At 37.6% G+C, this 18,977-nt stretch overlaps 1 protein-coding gene across 12 annotated transcripts in view; it reads right to left on the bottom strand.

Moving 5' to 3' along the window:
• Nucleotides 1-18,977, bottom strand: part of Clock (clock circadian regulator) — an 82,402-nt gene that overhangs the window by 16,897 nt on the left and 46,528 nt on the right. For 11 of the 12 annotated variants that reach the window (XM_035452680.1, XM_035452681.1, XM_035452674.1 and 8 more), the window contains 10 exons: nt 17,478-17,560; nt 17,161-17,267; nt 16,102-16,249; nt 15,516-15,591; nt 12,155-12,296; nt 11,080-11,180; nt 10,577-10,666; nt 7,027-7,179; nt 5,809-6,012; nt 5,014-5,219 (listed from right to left, as the gene is read on the bottom strand). In XM_035452680.1, the coding sequence (XP_035308571.1) occupies nt 5,014-5,219; nt 5,809-6,012; nt 7,027-7,179; nt 10,577-10,666; nt 11,080-11,180; nt 12,155-12,296; nt 15,516-15,591; nt 16,102-16,249; nt 17,161-17,267; nt 17,478-17,560 (1,310 nt within the window). The remainder of the gene's footprint in view (nt 1-5,013; nt 5,220-5,808; nt 6,013-7,026; nt 7,180-10,576; nt 10,667-11,079; nt 11,181-12,154; nt 12,297-15,515; nt 15,592-16,101; nt 16,250-17,160; nt 17,268-17,477; nt 17,561-18,977) is intronic. The other variant, XM_035452679.1, reaches the window with a different exon arrangement.

Raw genomic sequence — 18,977 nt, forward strand, 5'->3', positions numbered from 1 at the left:
AGATGCTCTAACTAATGAAACAGGAACTTGGGGAGGAAGAGCAATCCCCACAGGGTTGAGAAGGCATTAGGATCCTAGTTATTTTGGATCTGTGGCAGAATAGGACATATTAGGAGAACTTGTAGGTAAGGAAATTCCAACAATGTCTCATATAGAAGGCCTGCACCTCCTGGATTATGTAGGAGATGTGGTAAGGGCAGACACTGCACCAATGAATGTAGATTGATCAGAGACATACAAGGAAACCTGTTACAATCAGGAAACTCCTTAAGGGGACTCTCTAAGGCCCACACATCAAGAAAGGTCCGGTCATTCCCAGTCACTGTGGAGGACAATCTCTCACAGGACAAACAGATACGACATTACCTATTGTAAAAAATGCTACCACTCTAGATGGTAGTTTGACTAGTGAGGACAAATCAAACATGACTGGAGGAGACAAAAAAAAACCCATATTTTGGCAAATTTCTATAAAGGATCAGAGGCCTCAGTTGAAAGTAAGTATAAATAATAACAGTTATTACCGGTTTAGTGGACACTGGGACAGACGTGACTATTACAACCCCAAAGTCCTGGCCTCAGAGATGGCCCCTAAAAGAGGTGAATGTTCAATTTTTAGGGATTGTAGTTTTATCTAGAGTACGCCAGAGTGTTATGTGGGTTGTCTACATAGGACTGGAAGGACAGAGAGGATGGTTAAAGACATATGTAGCAGATATTGCAATAAATCTCTGGGGTCAAGACCTTTTACAGAAGTGGCATACCCAGATTAACATTCCTCCAGTATCAGATGCAAATCACATATAACCTCTAAATGGCAGACAAAATACAGGAAGGCATTATGGAAAACAGATACCAACCATCCAAGCTGTACATAAACAAAGTATAAATGATAAACCTTCAGAGGAACCAAAAGCTCTACCCTTAAAATGATGAACTTACAGATGAACCTGTAAGGACAATGGCCCATGACCTCTGAGAAGCTGGAGGCTTTAGAAAAGCTAGTTCACGAACAGCTACATGCTGGGCATATAGAAGAATCTACCAGCCCTTGGAATTCTCCTGGATTTGTTATCAAAAAGAAGTCTGGTAAATGGAGAATGCTGACAGACCTGAGAGCCATTAATAAAGTAATTCAGCCTCTGGGCTCTCACAACTTGGAATGCCTTTACCTTCCTTGATTCCTAAAGGATGGCCTATCATAGTCACTGATCTAAAAGATTGCTTCTTCACTATACCGTTACAAGAAAATGATAGGGAAAAATTTGCGTTTACCATACCAACTTAATAATTCACAGCCAGTTAAGACATTTCAGTGGAAGGTTTTGCCACAGGGAATGTTAAATAGTCCTACCTTGTGCCAGCACTTTGTACAAAAACCTTTGGATATAATCCATAAGAAATTTCCACAATCCATAATATATCATTATATGGATGACATATTATTGTCGGATTCTAAGAAGGAAACATTAGAACGGATGTTTGAGACAGTAAAGGAAGTTCTACCTCATTGGGGATTACAAATTGCCCCAGAAAAGATACAAAGAGGAGATTCTAATAATTATTTAGGTTATAAAATAGACTTACAAAAAAATCAGGCCACAAAAAGTACAAATTAGAAAAGATCATCATCAAACTCTTAATGACCTGCAGAAATTGCTAGGGGAAATATCTGTACTACAGACAATAATTGGAGTCGAAGGACATGACTTAAAACATTAAAAAATGGCCCTTAAAGAGGACAAGGACTTAAACAGTCCACAAATACTATCAGCTGAAGCAGGAAATGAATTACAGTGGGTGGAAACCAGAATACTGGACACACATGTAGACCATTTGGACCCTAATTTAGACTATATTCTTGTTATTTTACCATCCAGAGAATACCCTTCAGGGATTCTGATGCAGAGGGAAGATATATTAGAACGGACATTTCTGCCCCATAAACAGAATAAAAAGCTAAAGACATACATAGAAAAGATTTCTGATTTAATTCTAAAAGGCAAATTAAGATTTAGCCAACTGACTGGAAGGGACCCAGCAGAAATTAAAGTTCCTTTAAGTAATAAGGAAATTTCCTCCTTATGGAAGGACAATGAATACTGGCAGACAGCTTTTACTAACCTTCTGGGAACAATTAGCAACAATTATCCCAAAACTGACAGAATTAAATTCATAAAAAAGACAATCTGGATCCTTCCATGTATTGTAAGAAAAACACCTATTTCTGGAGTCCTACCTTCTACACTGATTCGAACAAATCAGGTAAGGCAGGATATAAATTAGGACAGATAAGTAAAGTAGTTCAAAGTCCTTAAACTCTGTACAGAAGGCAGAATTATACACAATTCTTATGGTACAGAATTAACTTCACTGTTTCTACAATTACAAGAAAACAATCAGGAACAGGACTCATCTGATATAACACACATCAGATTCCACACGGGTCTGCCAGGCCCACTAGCACAAGGCAATGATGAGATTGATCATTTATTAATAGGAAGCGTGCTAGATGCCTCAGAATTTCATAAGAAACACCATGTAGATAGCAAAGGTTTAAAAAAGGATTTCTCTGTCACTAGGCAATAAGCCACGGAGATAGTGAGAAACGGTCCTGCCTGTTCATTCTATAATCAAGCTCCAATACTAGCATGCTGTAATCCTAAGGACATTCGGAGAAATGAGGTTTGGCAGATGGATGTCTTTCACTTTCCAGAATTTGGAAATTTAAAATATGTGCATCATACTATAGACACATTTTCAGGGTTTCAGTGGGCTATTGCTCTTAGCTCTGAAAAGGCCAATTCTGTTATAACACACCTGTTAGACGTAATGGCCGCTATGGGTATACCTGCAAAAATAAACACTGACAATGCTCCGCATATGTCTCCACAATATTGGAACAGTTTTCCAAATATATAACATAAAGCACATAACCGGTATACCACACAATCCCACAGGACAACCAGTGGTAGAGAGATCTAACCGAACACTGAGAATGTTCCATAAACAGGAAGGGGGAACAAAACGCCCCAAACATAGGTTACATAATACTTTATGAACACTAAACTTTAATGCTAATGAGAAAGGACCAACAGCTGCAGAAAGACAATGGGCTACAGAAAAAACTTCTGAACTAAATCAGCCGGTATACTTAAAGATTTATTGACCTCTGTATGAAAACCAGGACATGTATTATGTTGGGGAAGGGGTTTCGCCTTTGTTTCCCCAGGAGAAGAAAAGCTTTGGATACCATCAAAGTTGATCAAGATTCGAGTCAAACAAGAAAAACCTCTCGATGAGGAGACATGACAGGTCATCCACCAAGGCATATTTTTTTTTTTTAATCTTCACAGGGAAACTCATCTTCAGAAAGCAAAAAGACACTGCATGGGTGGATACTTAAAGAAGAGCAGGTAGCTATCTAAAAAGAACCATCAAACAAAAGGAATTTGCCATATGGTAAACTCTACAGCTGTCTCTTAGTGAAATCTATTTCTCTTTATTTCCTAGTCCTATTCAATTAAACCAACGCTGGCTTTAAAGTTGGATTTGGCTTTCCTCCTCTAAATCCAAGCGTGTTGTTAAAATAAAATTCAGAGTTTCTGTACTATATCAAGAAGCCAACTGATGTAATACAGAATAAGAAAAAAATGGGGACTGTCATTTGTTTATTCTCTGCTCTTCCTCTGAAAGTATAAATTCACTCATAATTATTATTTTCTTTATTGTTGCCTTCCTGGTTTACATATATATAAAAGTTAAAATTTCTCTGCTGACATTAATGTTTTAGTTCCCCATAGCCAACGAAGAACTTCCCAACAGCAATCCTTTTAGTCTCCGGAAAGAAAATGGGCCCCACCCCATCGAATCCACTGGATCCAACTCGATGCATTTCTACTGACACTCCGACCAGAGCTTCAAGTACTGACCTTCAATCAACTCGAGGACTTCAATCAAGAGAAGGACTTCAACCTAGACCTTCAAACAAGCATCTCCTACCAAACATGGACTGGATACATGTGTTGCAGATAATCCACTCAAGACTTTCACTACTCTAACATTTTCTTCCTACAGGACCCCACGAGGTTATCATCGTTCCATTTCAGCAAGAAGTAACTTGGAGAATACTATGCCCCCTTCCCCCATTGTTGACACTAAGGATAATGTACACCTAGTTAGGGCTAGTTTCCTATTGTTTAGGTTTGAGTTTGGAAGGAGGTGTTCAGGTTTGGACATCTCTTTCAGATGACTTTAGGGTTTAGTTGGAATCGATATAGTTAGGATATAAGTAGATTATTATATCTTCCTGTAATTCACCTTTATGATTGTTAATTATAGATAACTTACTCTGTTAAGTTTAAATACTCTTTAGACTAAAAGGGGAATTGTAGGGAGAAATCCTGATTAGAGGTACAGCTGACCATGCCTACTTGGGCCTGGTCAGTTATGTAACAAGGGTTTAAGAAGGAGGGAGGCGTAAATGCCTGGCTGAGCTGACTAGGAAGCATTTTCTGGGACCATCCTGCTCAGGTGCAAACTTGGTCACTGGATGCCTTACATGAATACTTTTCCCCAATAAACTATCATTTATCAACCTATTTCTGACTTCACTTTGTAAACATCAATACATCTTTACATATTTCTTTTCATAATTTTCTTTTTCTTTTTTTTTTTTGGTTTTTTGAGACAGGGTTTCTCTGTATTGCTTTGGAAATTGTCCTGAAACTCACTCTGTAGACCAGGCTGGCCTTGAACTCATAGAGATCCGCATGCCTCTGCCTCCCGAGTACTGGATTAAAGGCGTGCGCCACCAACGTCCAGGGATTTTCTTTTGCTGTGTCTGCCACATGCATGGAGGCCATGAGAACCCTTGCAGCTGGAGTTAAGGTATTGTGATCTGCTGGAGGTGAGTACTGGGCACTAAACTCCTCTTTCTGGAAGATTATCAAGTGTGCTTAAGCACTGAGCCCACACAGGTTGTAAAAATAACAAATGAAGAATGACAAGCACCTTATCTGTCTGTCCTGAGTGAACGTAGTTACCGTAGCACTCTGCGTGCTGTTCTGGGGTAGACTGGATGGGATCTGGACCATGCTCCCGGCTGCAGGCTGAGAAATCACCATCGTATTGTACAATGGGGCTGGGAGAGTGCTCGGAGTCTGGTTCGGAAGGGACGTCTGCTGACTGTGTCCACTCATGACACTCTGTTGACTCTGCTGGAAAGATTTATAGAGATTTCCTAACAGTTATAGGACAATGGCTGACAGAACAGAAAAGGACCAGCAAAATCTATTATTCTGTCAGAAATATAGCAAAGACTGACTTGGAATAGCTGACTTAGTTTGGATTCTTCGATGGAAAGTAAACTAAGACCTTAAAAGAAGCATGGTCTTAAAAGGAAGTAGAAAATGCAGAGAAGATGTCTGCAAGCAAGTCAGTAATGGTCAGTCACAAACTTGTACGTTTTTTCAAATATGTTAACAGATGTACACTAATTACCAGAATTCTATGGAATGATCAAACTATTCCTGCTTCCCTAACATTCTATTCAGTATGCCTGCTACTGAGGACTCTTAGAAATCAAAGACTTTTTACATACAAAAAGTCTTCACACTATAAGAAACTGGTATAATTATTAAACTAGGTTCTTAAATCACAAAATTGTTAACTGTCAAAATATTTAATAGTTAACATATTCTCCACAAAATATTTTAATGATCACTGTCAATATTACATGTTCTAGTTTTTATTAAAATTTAAAATCTGATCAACACAGAGCTTTAAGAAGGTATTTTAGCGAGTTACCTGAGTTGAAGTACTTTGTAAAGTCTGTTGTATCATGTGCTGGCTTGTGGTGATATGTCCTGTATTCATTCCACTTTGAATATGGCTAGCAGAAACGACTTGGCTTTGCATATTTATAGGTGTAAGTTGCTGGATATTAGAATTCCCAGAGGAAAGTTGAACGGAACCAAAATTCAATCCAGAGTTTGACTGTTGCAAAAACATCTTTGAAAATAAGGATTACATTTCAATGAAATTTCTTTAGCAGGAAGGCTCAGCTTGTTGCACAAGCCTGATAGACTGAGTTTGGTCCCTGGATCTCATGATGGAAGGAAAGAGCACAGTCCCAAAAGTTATCTTCTGATCTCTGTACATATTCTGCAGTACCTCTCCCTCTCTCTCCCCCTCCCCCCCCCCACATACACACCCTTATTTTTAATTATATTTCTTGCAGGGGTGTTGGGAATCAACCTTGGGGCCTCAAGCATTTCAGGTAAACACTCTACCAATAAGCTACATTCCCAGTCTAAATAAGCTTTGTAGTTTAAAAAAAAAAAAGACCAAGGAGAACACTGAAAGAAACCAGGCAAAATGAAGCTTAACAGTCATTAGGATATTTCACGTGAACAATTAGCCATAATATGAAGGTACACACTTGCTCTTTCACTCACTCCCCACTCACCCACAAGATCAACTATGTTACTCAGTGCTCCTCAAAGGGCTGCTGGGGCAGCTTTTTGTCATCTGTCACTCAAAGTTCCAGACAGTATACAGAAGCAGCATTCACCTAGTTTCCCTTCAGCAAAGCCCTAGTTCTCTAGATGGCCCTGCTAGTAAATTAGTGAGTACAGTGTCTCAGTCAAATAATATGAATCGTATCTCTTGGTATTTTATTAAAACTATTATAAACTCTCTACCTCAAAGGTTCTATGAAACTTTTATATTATGTATTTGAACTTACTAAAATTTGGAGTTCATCAGTCTAAAAATTGATGCTGATAGCAATGTCCTTAGGAATGAGTATCTTTGGAGGCTCTATGCTATTAAACAGGTAGCCAATGTTTACTCAACTGGGGAAAATATTCCTCTTGCACCTGACTTTTCATAAAAAACAAAAAAACCCAAAAAAAACAAAAAAACAAAAAACAAAAAACAACAACAACAACAACAAAAAAAACAGGAGGCAGTTTTTAGGAACCCAAAATGTGAATGAGATTCTCTGTGCTCAGAATAAGTTACCTGAAGCCCTTGGCCATGAACCATCTGAAGCTGTTCTTGAATTTTCCTTAGCTCTTCTTGTTGCCGATGAATGTTTGCCTCTATCATCCGTGTCCGCTGCTCCAGCTGGTCTTTTAGATGCTGCATGGCTCCTAACTGAGCTGAAAACTGGAACTGAAGTGGCACATGTAAGCAAGGTATAACTCATCTTAGAATTCCTTGGTCCTAATAATTGTGCAACGTGAAAAGTAAGCAGTGCCACGAGACCAGAGTGTCAGCTCCTAAATTGCCACCTTTACTCTGCCTTGTGACACTGGAGCTGGACCTTAAACCAGTGTCTGTGTGCAGACCCATAGAAACCTGCCATAGATGCCACTGGAGGGAGACTGCAAAGGCAAGTGCTTATCTTCCTGGTGCTGGTGGTTGTCCTCTTCTGTCAGAGGTGCCAGTGGGTATTGGTAGCCACCCCCGTCCCCTTCTCATCCAGAAAGTTTCAATTTCCCAGCAGATGGCTTCCTGCCTTCTGGCCCTTTCATGGCAGCTCAGTGCACTTCTCCACCCAGTGACTCCAGCCACGAAAAGCCCATCTAGTGCAGGGGAAGAGGTGTTTAGGAGGCTGCATCAGTATGTCCTTCCTTGGCTGTTTGTCCTCTGATTTCTGTTAATGGTTGTTCTCACGTTTTTTTTTTTTTTTTTTTTTTTTTTTTTAAGTTACAATTTAACTACCCAGGGAGGAGCACGTGTCACAAAATGTGTGTGTGTAGATCAGAGGACAACTTGGAGGAGTCCGTTTTCTCCCTTTACCATATAGGTCTAGAGGACAAAGCACCCTTACTCATTTGACCATCTGCTTACCCTCCTATTCTTGCATTTTTTAGATTCTTCTTTTAGTTACTAGCTAATATATTATATATTACTTCTGCTTGAATTCTGATATGCTTTTGATTTCTGACTTGATCTTGACTAATTACAAGAACAATCTGCAGTTAGATGTCAGGCATGGTGGCACACACCTTTACTCTTAGTACTTGGGAGGCAGAGGCAGGTGGATCTCTGCGAGGTTGAGGCTAGCCTGGTCTATATAGAATGTGCTAGGCAAGTCAGGCTATGCAGTGAGCCCCTTCTACCTTAAAAAAAAAGAGAGAGAGAGAGAGAGAGACAAAAAGAGAAAAGACAACCTGAGCTCATATTGTAGTCCAACAACTTAGTAGAACAAGTTCTTTAGTTCCTCACTTCATGTCTACACTTTACCAGGTGAGAATGTACCCAACACCTAGAGTCAATCCATAGCATATTCTGTCATCTCTAGAGTCCCATCCCAAGTTAGGCAGGAGGATCACAAGTTCAAGACCTACCTGGGATAGTAAGTTTAAGGTTAGCCTGGGCAACATTTTAAGGCCTTGTCTCAAAATATAAAGTAAAAAGAAAGGGCTTGTGAGCTCAAATATAGAGCATTTGCCTAGAATGCTCAAGATCCCAGTTCAGTTCCCAGTATTTTCCTTCTTCCCCGCAAATACAAAAATCACTTAACTACCTCTGACAAATAACCATTTCATTATGATAAAATTTTGAAAATAACTATACTACTTTTCAACTGATATATAGTTTTTTAAAGACTAAGGAATTCTAAGAAATCATGAACAAATGCACACATGAATGAAGTAAATCATTCTACATTCAGGGATTTCAATCTTCAGGATTTTATATCTAATTAACAAGCTGTTCCTACAATTTAGACACACACGATGACTCAGTGTTCATTTAATTATTTTTTCCATGAATATTGTACTACATAGTAGTAGAACATTTCACTTTATTGGAAATGTATCCTCAAAGTTTCTTGCAGTGAATTGCACCTAAAAGTGGGAAATGCACACCTTAATCTTTTATACTCTATCTTCAAAAAGGCTGTACTAAATTAATGAGTTCTTTTTAAGTTTGTGCTAAGATACTGAATATTATTACTTCTATTTATTTTTTGAAATGGGCTCAGTATGTACCCTTGACTGGATTGGAACTCTCTTTAGCAGACCAGGTTGTTTCAAACTTTTGGTAATTCTCCTGCCTCTGTCACCCAGGCATTGCACCATCATGCCTGGCTTCTTTTAAAAGCATGAAGCATTGACTTTTGAAGGTGACAACAACCAACTGGTATGATGTATTAGCTTCTAGTAGGCCTGAGAAAAATCATAAATTTAGTTCCTCAACTTTTTCATGTCTTTTAAAAATGTTAGTTAAAATATATTTATTTTTATGTCACACATACATATTTTATTGTGACTGAACTTATTGTCATGTTGTCACAATGTAAAGCATTTCTATTAAATACAAACCAAAAAATAGAAACAAGCACAGAACGCACAGGATAACAGGAAATAAACGAAAGAACAAAAAAGCAAAGTACTGAGCTTTACTCAGTCATTGAAAACACAAGAACCGAATGCATAGTAGTATTTTTGACATAGTATGTATTATTTATATATTTCATGAAAACACCTCTATAAAGATATTTACCGTGCTTACAGACAACTTTAGATTAAAGAACAAATAATTGTGAAAGTATGTCTGCATATTAAATAAAAATTCTGTCAATACTTCAAAATAAGATTTGAAGATTCAATTTGATATTTAATAATACAGTGTTGTTATAGAGCTCTTACAGGGTAGGGTTGCTAGCAATCAGTATTTAGTGCCAGATAAAACAGAAGCTTTCCCAATATATTTATTACTATTCAGTAGTGTTGTTAAGAAGAGCTCAGTTAAGAGCTCAGTGGTTAGGTTAAGAAGATACACAGCAGTGCCTTGGGAATTCATTTTCTCTTGCTAATTTCAGTATTCACACCTTTGGACTCACACCATCTCATTTCTGAACAGCTTTTCTTCACTTTTGTTGTTATTTTGGTTTTGGAGGTGAATATAGTTATGAATAACCTTGAACACCTGATTTTCATGCTCCACCTCCCACATGTTAGGATACAGGCATGTATCACCACACTTGGCACCTCACACTTGTTTAAGCTGCATTAAGGATCCAAGTCATGTGTATAAACTAAACAACATGGTATTTTAGTTATATGTCATATCCTCAAGATCAATTTAGCTTCTTAGTATAGGTATTGCAAATACTGATACATGTAACTCAATACATACATAGAACTCAATAAATGTCCCATGTGCCAACAAATGAAGTAATATGTAAATTGGTTACTCAAATCTTCCAATATCCACAGGAAGAACAAAATGAACTAGTATATTTCATGTTTAAAATGATCATACCTACAGACTGTTGCTATATGTAAGATGTTATACCTCAGTAAGCAAGAAAATTATCTGTTGTGTAAGACCATCAAGAATCTTGAAAAATATATATACCTGTGATTCTGTCTAGTAAGGGTCTAGTGTAACCAAAATCATTGTAGATAACTAAAATGTCACTACATATTCTAAATATTTCCAATGAATATTTACTGAATTTATAATTATGTATATTTATATATACATATGTATAAAATCATATTTGCTTAAATGCAATTATCATTTGTAAATGCTCAACTAAAACAAACAAAAATACCTGTGACATGCCTTGTGGAATTGGTAAATTTGCAGCTTGAGACATCACTGGCTGTGTTAATGATGGACCAACAGACTGGGAGTTTATGGACTAGAAGCAAAATAAAAAATGACAATGAAGTGATGCTCATACTCATCTATGAGAACTTCCACTACACACACCAATACAATGTTATCATTCAATGACAGCCTTGTCTTTTGATGAGTATGAAGTATGACACCCTTTCCACTCTTTGTATCTTTTCTTTACCATGGCATTCAGCATAGGTCCTTGGACATACACTCAATCAGAAGTTGGGTGAACTGAAGGCAAAAGGAACTTAATAATAGCTCTCAATTAGCACTTTTTCACAATTCAAAAATGAAAATCTAGCATTTTACCTGAAAAAATGGGAAAGATTTTGAGTGCCATATTCAGCAAAAAATTTTATCCTTACTTACAGAAAGGGTATTTTAGACATCTGTGACTACATCAATGAATTGCAGAAGGGCTAAAGAGCATACCTGACTGCTGAAGGATGACCTCCGCTGTGTCATCTTTTCATGAGTTGGCAAGTGCTGTCTGGGAGGAGTGCTAGTATCAGTAGGGATCTTCGTTGGTGTTGCTGAAGTTAGCCAACAGAGAACAGAATTAGTGCTTACAAACAGTTCTGAATGGTTTATGAATAAAAATAGCTGAGTTAGTTTTCTGTTACTAGAAAAAAGTTAAGTCCATGTCTGAAAGATTACTTCTTTTTTAGGAAAAAGAAAACATGGTAGAAAACTTTAAAAACAGTCCCTCCAGTCATCCTCAGTACCCTCAAGGGGCAGTCTTCAGAGCTCCCTGCAGGTATAAAAATCCATGCACATTAAAGTCTCTACCAAGAAATGGCACAGTATTCACTTATCACCTAGGCACATGCTTCTGTAGAATGCAAATCAACTCCAGATTACTAACACACAATACAATGGATACCTGATAAAACAGCTGTAGTATTATTTAGAAAACAATGGCAAGGAAAGAAGCCCACACATGTTCATGATAAACACATCCGAGGAGGCATTTTCTATTAACGTGGCTGTAGATAGAGGACCAACTACAATTTAAAGACAAATATCCAAGTCTTCATAAAGACAAGGCTAGAGCTAGACTCTAGCTGCTAGAGCTCAGTGGTTAACAGTCCTTATTATTACAGAGGACCAGGGTTCTTGTTCTCACCACTCACATGGAAGCTGATAACCACCCATGAACTCCAAAAGAGGGGATTCGATGCCCTCTTTTGACCTCCACAGGGACCAAGCACACACAGTACACAGATATACACGCAGACAAAACACTCATAAAAATATAATCACTTGGTTTTACAACAAATGATAGTATTTTTTCTTTTAATTTAAAAGTTAAGCAGAACATTATCATCACTTGATGACCTTAACTCTCTTCTGAAGATAATTTGCTTCTTACTAGAAAGGTCACTGTATTTTAAAACTGAAAATAAAAACAGAAATTTGAAGAAGCTCTTGACAACAGTGCTGATGGCAGCAACAAATAATTTAGAAGAGCTTTTTGAAACATAAGTTTGTTTCCTGAGGCACTTACAGGAAGGGTCTGAGACTGCTGTGTGAGATGACTTTCTTGAGCTTCTAGAAGAGGCAGATGGAGTGGGGCTGTGATCAAACCTTTCCAGTGCTTCCTTGAGACTGACTGTATTTATTCGATTGTCAGACCCAGAATCTTGGCTCTGTGGAGACAAGAGAAAATAAGTGTTATTGCTTGGTGCAGAGATCTCAACACACTTTTACAAGGGGCTGGAGACATGGCTAGTGTGTAAAGTACTTGCCTTGGAAAACGAGGCTTAGAAAGTGTGTGTGTGTGTGGGGTGTGTGTTTGTATGTTGTATGCGTGCTAGGCCAGAAAAAAAAATCCTATTTTAATATTACTAAAGTTTTACTTTATTCTCTATTTAGAAAAAATAACAAAACAATCATTAAAACTGTCACTTTATCATTTTTTAAAATGTAAATCACAGAATGAAGATGGTGTTTTATTTTATATACAAAGTACTATAAAAATCTTTGGGACTCAACATTTGCTCAAAGTCTTCAATTGTGACCTTTCTCCAGGATTTTACTATGTGGATGAACCACTGCCAATCTTTCCTTTCTTGCTACCTTTCTACAAAGTCCAATAACCTTTCCCTTTATTTACCTTAGCCACTCTGTCTCTGCCTTGTTATAGTAAACACTATAGCACCTATAAGCAGTACAAAGGGAAATGCTAATTTAAAACATGCTTCCTGTTCCTGGCTCACAGGCTCAAGGGTCTGGGGAAAACAATTGCAGGTGGCCTATGATGGTCACTAACTTCAAGTGTATGCTCAATTCTAGTCAGCAGTTATCCCAAGCCTTTCCTACTATTCCTTCATCTTTGTCTCCCCTTTTCAGCTGATAGCCTTACCTTACTCAGATAAGAACACTTACCACTACCAAAAGCAGAACCCTGCTATGGATATAGCATATAAGTCAGTGCTTTCTCCCCAATGCCACACTAAAAATAGTGTCAGTGTCCCTTTAAAGTCTTTCCACATGCAGCAGTGAACAAGAAACAACTACACATCCCTATTTCAAGGCTACATATGACTGCTAACATACATACAAATATATAATCACATAGTTACTTCATTCTGAGGTGGAGGGCATGTCACTCACTGTCTTGTCTCCTCCTCCATTATCTTGCAGCTCTCCCCAGCCTGAAGAGTCCATTTCTCATTACTTCTTAGCCTCTGAAACCTTCCACCCACCTTCAAAGTCCATAATAAACAAATAACTCTCCATTTTCCATCTTAGCTCTGAATATTTCCTCACTCACCTGCTCTAAAAACCAGACTTCACCAGTGTCCTTGTATCTCCCACCACAAGTGGGAGTTTCTGTGTTAGGACTCTCAAGACCATAACTCCACAGGGTGAAGACATGTCCTCTCCTTAAGCTCGATCGTGTGGAGCTCACATACTATGTCACATCATTTCTTGTGGTCATATTCCAATCCTGTACTGACTTCACAACACATACCTGAATAGCATTCTAACTTCTGGCTCAGTGTTCCCCAGTATTAGTGGCCCCAAATTACCTCTACTCAAACCCAACACTGTAAACTCTCTTGTCCTTGGTGTCACCCCTACAAAATCCTCACTAGTCTTCAGCCCCTAATTCTTGGTCATACCCCAAAGCCAATTACCTCAGTTCAAACATCTTCATTTTTTACCTAAACCTGCTTCATTACCTACACATCCCTGTTAGGATCCCGATTCCAACAATCTTGTGGCTTAAGTCACACCTACATTGACACTACACCTCCCTATCAGCTTCACTTTATGTCTTCTCTCCCCTCTTTAAGAATCCTAAATTTGTGTTTGATTATTATAACAACTGTAGATGTACATTCATTACTCTAGCTCCTATCTCCTCTTATTATCATACTTCTTTGGCAAAATCCCAATTGTTAAACCACTTTTTGCTCATCCTACACAGCACAATATGGCCAAGGAAACACAGCATAGTGACTGTTCTTATTTCAAATTAATGATCATCAAACTTGTGAGGTGTGTTTGGCTGCCTGGCCCATAGAGACTGGCACTATTAGAAAGCATGGTCTTGTTGGCAGAAGCGTCACTGTGGAGGTGGGCTTTGAGATCTCATATATGCTCAAGACATACCCAGTCTCTCCCTGCTGCCTGCTGATCAAGACTGAAAAGCTCTTAGTGCCTCCAGTATCATGTCAGCCTGCATGACACCCACTATGATGATAATGGAATAAATCTCTGAAACCATAAGCCAGCCCCAAATAAATGTGTTTCTTTATGAAAGAAAGAAAGAAAGAAAGAAAGAAAGAAAGAAAGAAAGAAAGAAAGAAACTAACTAATTTGTGAGGATTCTTAATTCACCGGCAAACCAGACTGTAAATCTCCACACAGCATTCCCTTTCCTACTTCCCTTTACAACCTTGTGACATCCCCAAACCATGCTCCTTAAGCTAATTCCAGCTGGTACCTTTTGGTTCTTATTTTACTGAGAACATTGCCATAAGCTCCCACTATTCTAACAATCACTAACCCTGAATATAGCATGGCTGGGGAAATGTGATACTCTAACCACTCCTTGGTGTGTTATACTATAAACCATGAAGCAGACAAGTCTTTCCACAATACTGACTGTTCCAGAGTGAACCTTTTAGGCTTTCTTAGTCCTTGTCACCACTACTTAATTACTGCAGCACAAACACAGTCATGGAAAAAAACTATAAACAACCAAGTGTGGATTTGTTCTTCATGAGCACTACAATTTGAATCTGACACTTGTTTCATGCAGCCCTATTATTAAGACATTATTATTCTTTTGATTTTTTTCAACAACTTAAGTATATGAAATACATTTATAGTTTACGAATGTTGTGAAATCAGTCAGAAGGCCATATGTGGCCTGCAAGTCATAGATGCCAGCTTGAACAGGTGAAAGTCTGCCCCTGATTAACATTCTTTGCCCTCGTATAAGGGATCCATATCCTCAGGTATACCCCAGAAACTGCTACTTCCTTCTCCATCAGATCAGGCAGATGATATGCTGATTTCCACAGTATATAACAACAACAAAGAAACTAGATTTCAAATTCTAACTATAATTTCCTAGTCATGTGTCTTTATGGAAGGTTCCCTCTTAAAACTAGTCTCGGTATTTTCAAAGAGTGGGTTATCACCTCAGAAAAGGCTACATAAGGAGTAAATCACAGTGATTAAAGGAACATAGTCTAGCACATCAAAGTCAATTATAGTGATAGTTTTCCTCTTTAGAAGCAAACAAGATTTTAAAATAGTAAATTCAAAATAAAAATTATAAAGGATAATCAAATCTCTCACAAAATTATTAGGAAATGAAATATTTTAAAAAGAGGTTATGAGGAACATACTTTGTCAGCAGCTGTTTCAGGAAGAGATTCTTCAATGCCGAGTTCTCGTCGTCTTTCAGCCCTAACTTCTGCATAACTACAAATGGAAAGAATCAAATTTTAATGTTTGGTCACTTATTTAAAATACTGTAGAGATGCAACCAATTGGTGCTTGTTATGTATCATACTTGATCACAGTAATTCTGTACAATTTTCTATGTGATAAGCAAACCTAACACATATGTACAGTGTGCTGCCTAAATGCAATCCATATGGTTTAGGTATTCCACAAATGATCTGTAAGAGCTAAGCAAGTAACTTAGGAACTAAATGAAGGAAGGGCTATTAGCACAGTTACTCTGGTTTTGCTTTGAATGACATACACTGGCGCTTGAATGTCGGTACAACTTTTGCTACACAGCACAATATTCAAGCTTACATACCTATGCACTACCTGTATCATATTTCCACCTATTAAGTAAGCTTAACATTCAAAAATATTACATATTAAAACTGGGAAAAGATCACTATCATTCATTAACAAACGACATATAAAATTATATTTAGGTATCACTACACCTTACAAATTTTCCAAAAGAATATTTACCTTACTACAGTGTGAGTACAAACAATGAACTCTGGCCTTGAATTCCACTGATGGTAAGTGATGTAATAGTGAGTTTGAAGCCAAATCCACTGCTGTCCTTTGGTGAGGAACCTATAATAACATGATTTGCCTTTCCCATACTGCATTACTAAAAGGAAAAAAAGAAAAACAGTATTTTTTTATTTGATAGATAGTTAGCTATGAAAAATCTGGACTTCTTTTAAACTGTCATTTTCATTTAACTCTGTATACAGATATAATTATTTTGTGGGTAACATTCAGAAGTATGTATCAGTATAAAGAGGGTTTTTTTTTTTAAGATTTTGTTTATTTATTATGTATACAACATTCTGCTTCCATGTATATCTGCACACCAGAAGATGGCACAAGATCTCATAACGGATGGTTGTGAGCCACCATATGGTTGCTGGGAATTGAACTCAGGACCTCTGGAAGAGCAGTCATTGCTCTTAACCTCTGAGCCATCTCTCCAGCCCCCTTTAAAGAGGATTTTTAAAACTAGTTTAAGGTCCCCCAAATAACCAGATCTCCCAGATCCCAACTTTACAGTCTGTTACTGCTGCTCTTATACATTTTCCTCATTCAACAGTGAATAATCACAGATATATGTGACACTTAGGGAACAACAGTGAATAATCATATGAACTGTATTTTTTCCACATACTGTCATGTATGATATATCTCTGAGGCATGTATTGTAAAGCTTTAATTAACCAAAAAAATCAGAATAACACCATTGTCTGAAATAATTAAGTGGAGTTTCTCAAACTAATTCAAATGTGAGGTTCTAAAGCATTTTTACTGATGTTAAGCAAAAACTGAGTTTTTTAGTTAAATTGATTTGGGAAACTATGTACTTCTTTAATGTATTATAAGACTTCCTTTGATTGTAAGATCAAGGCCAAGTATAAACTTGTTGCTTCTGTATGTATTTATAAAAATAGTTCTAAATCTTATCTTTGTCTCTCATTAATATAACAGAGTATCTATCTGTGTGTTTTAAAATAGTTCTCAAGAGAAACATTAAGATCTACTTACAGTGCTCATGACATTTTGCCAGATTTTCTAGGTCATCCACATGATAGTAATCATAGCCTGATGTTCCCAAAACTTCAAATGGCAAATAGCCTATTATTGGTGGTGCCCTAAATTATATAATAATAAAAATTAGTACTACAATTTTTCTACAAGAGACATTATAGCCAGAAATTAATTTGAGAAGTGGGTTTCACTTTTTCAGAAATGACTAATGAATCTTAAATCCTTATTAGAAAATTTGTCACTGAAGTCCATTAATATCCAGAATTATATAACTATCACCTTTTTTTCTTTTGTGAATTTAAAGGTGATGTTACCTGTGATCCAGAAATAGAAACTTCCATTCTAAACTGTGTCTAGATGTAAACTCTTCATTAGGTTCTTCAACAGTACACATTTCCTACAAACAAATTAATAAGTATAATTTAGAAGTAATATTCTGTATCCTTGGAGATGCAAAGTGCTCCTCTAGAGTTTGCAAAGTCCTAAGTTTGACCCTCAATGATTCTTAGTCATCTGAGACAACAGATACAGCAGTAGCAAGTGGCAGCCTCAGTCAGCAGTTACAGTCTAGTGATCCTCACTCACAGGCCTAAGATCCCACCTCTAAATCCCACCACAGTTCTCAGTGTCGGACACACCCCCAAACAAGCCAACTTCCTTACTCTCATACACACTTACACAATTCCCCATCTCATCAGTGGTCTCATTTCTGTATAAGACAGTCTAGAAATCATCACACTCTTTCATGTTCTAAGTGGCCACTACTAAATGCTTTCTTTTAATAAAGATTTGTTTTTATTTATGCATATATATGTGTATCTGTGTGGAGGCCAGATGAGGGTGCTGTAACCAACTGGTGTCAGTCACCATGCATGAGTAGGAAGTGTTCTTACACTGTGCCATCTCCCCAGTCCAGTCCTTCTAATGTTGCCTTTTATCACTTGTCTTTAGTGACTAAGTTTAAATCCTTACTGTCACTGATTCACCTCACTGCAACAGCATCTCATCAGTCTTCCCATCCTTCAATTTGTCTTCTATTCAGAGGTCAGCCATTACCATTACCTTACCAATACTCAGTATGATTATACAATTTCCTGCTTAAAACTCTTCTATGGTTTCTCATGATCAAATCTCTTCAAGGAGAAAAATCACAGAGAAAAAATTTCACACCTGGCATCTGCTTACTTTTCTGAAATAAGCTCTGACAATTCTCCCCTCATATACATGAAACCTAGATTCTGTTGTACAAAGCAACAATGTATTACAGCCTTTCTCTCCATCCTTACCCAATCTTCTCTAACAGGAGCTAGGACTTTGAAAGAAAAGTAATTGCAATCAAGTCCCACTTACTAGATGAGACATTTGGCAAGCAATGTCCTAAGCCTTAGTTTCCTTAAGTATAAAATATTATGATAGCATCTATCTCACAGGTGTAAAAATTAAATGAGATAAAGCATGCAACTGCCCTTCAATTTCCTAAGACCAAACACGAGCTGCTAACTGTTCTTTGTCTTATACTACGGTTCACCTAAACTGTAATGTTGTCCTGGCTTCTTTAGTCTTTAAAAACTGAAGTAATTCACTTTTCTACTTCCCTACTAACCATCTACTTACAGAATATAAAAAATAAAAAATTAAAATTCAAGGAGCAGGGGTTGGCGAGATGGCTCAGCACTTAAGAACACTGGCTGCTCTCCCAGAGGGCTTTGGCTCAATTTTCACCATTTACATAGTAACTCATAACTGTAACTCTAGTTTCAGGGCATACAATGCCTTTTTCTGCCCCCTCCCCCCTCTCCCTGCACCAGGCATGC

Source organism: Cricetulus griseus, assembly GCF_003668045.3.
Source record: "Cricetulus griseus strain 17A/GY chromosome 1 unlocalized genomic scaffold, alternate assembly CriGri-PICRH-1.0 chr1_1, whole genome shotgun sequence".
Taxonomy (NCBI): domain Eukaryota; kingdom Metazoa; phylum Chordata; class Mammalia; order Rodentia; family Cricetidae; genus Cricetulus; species Cricetulus griseus.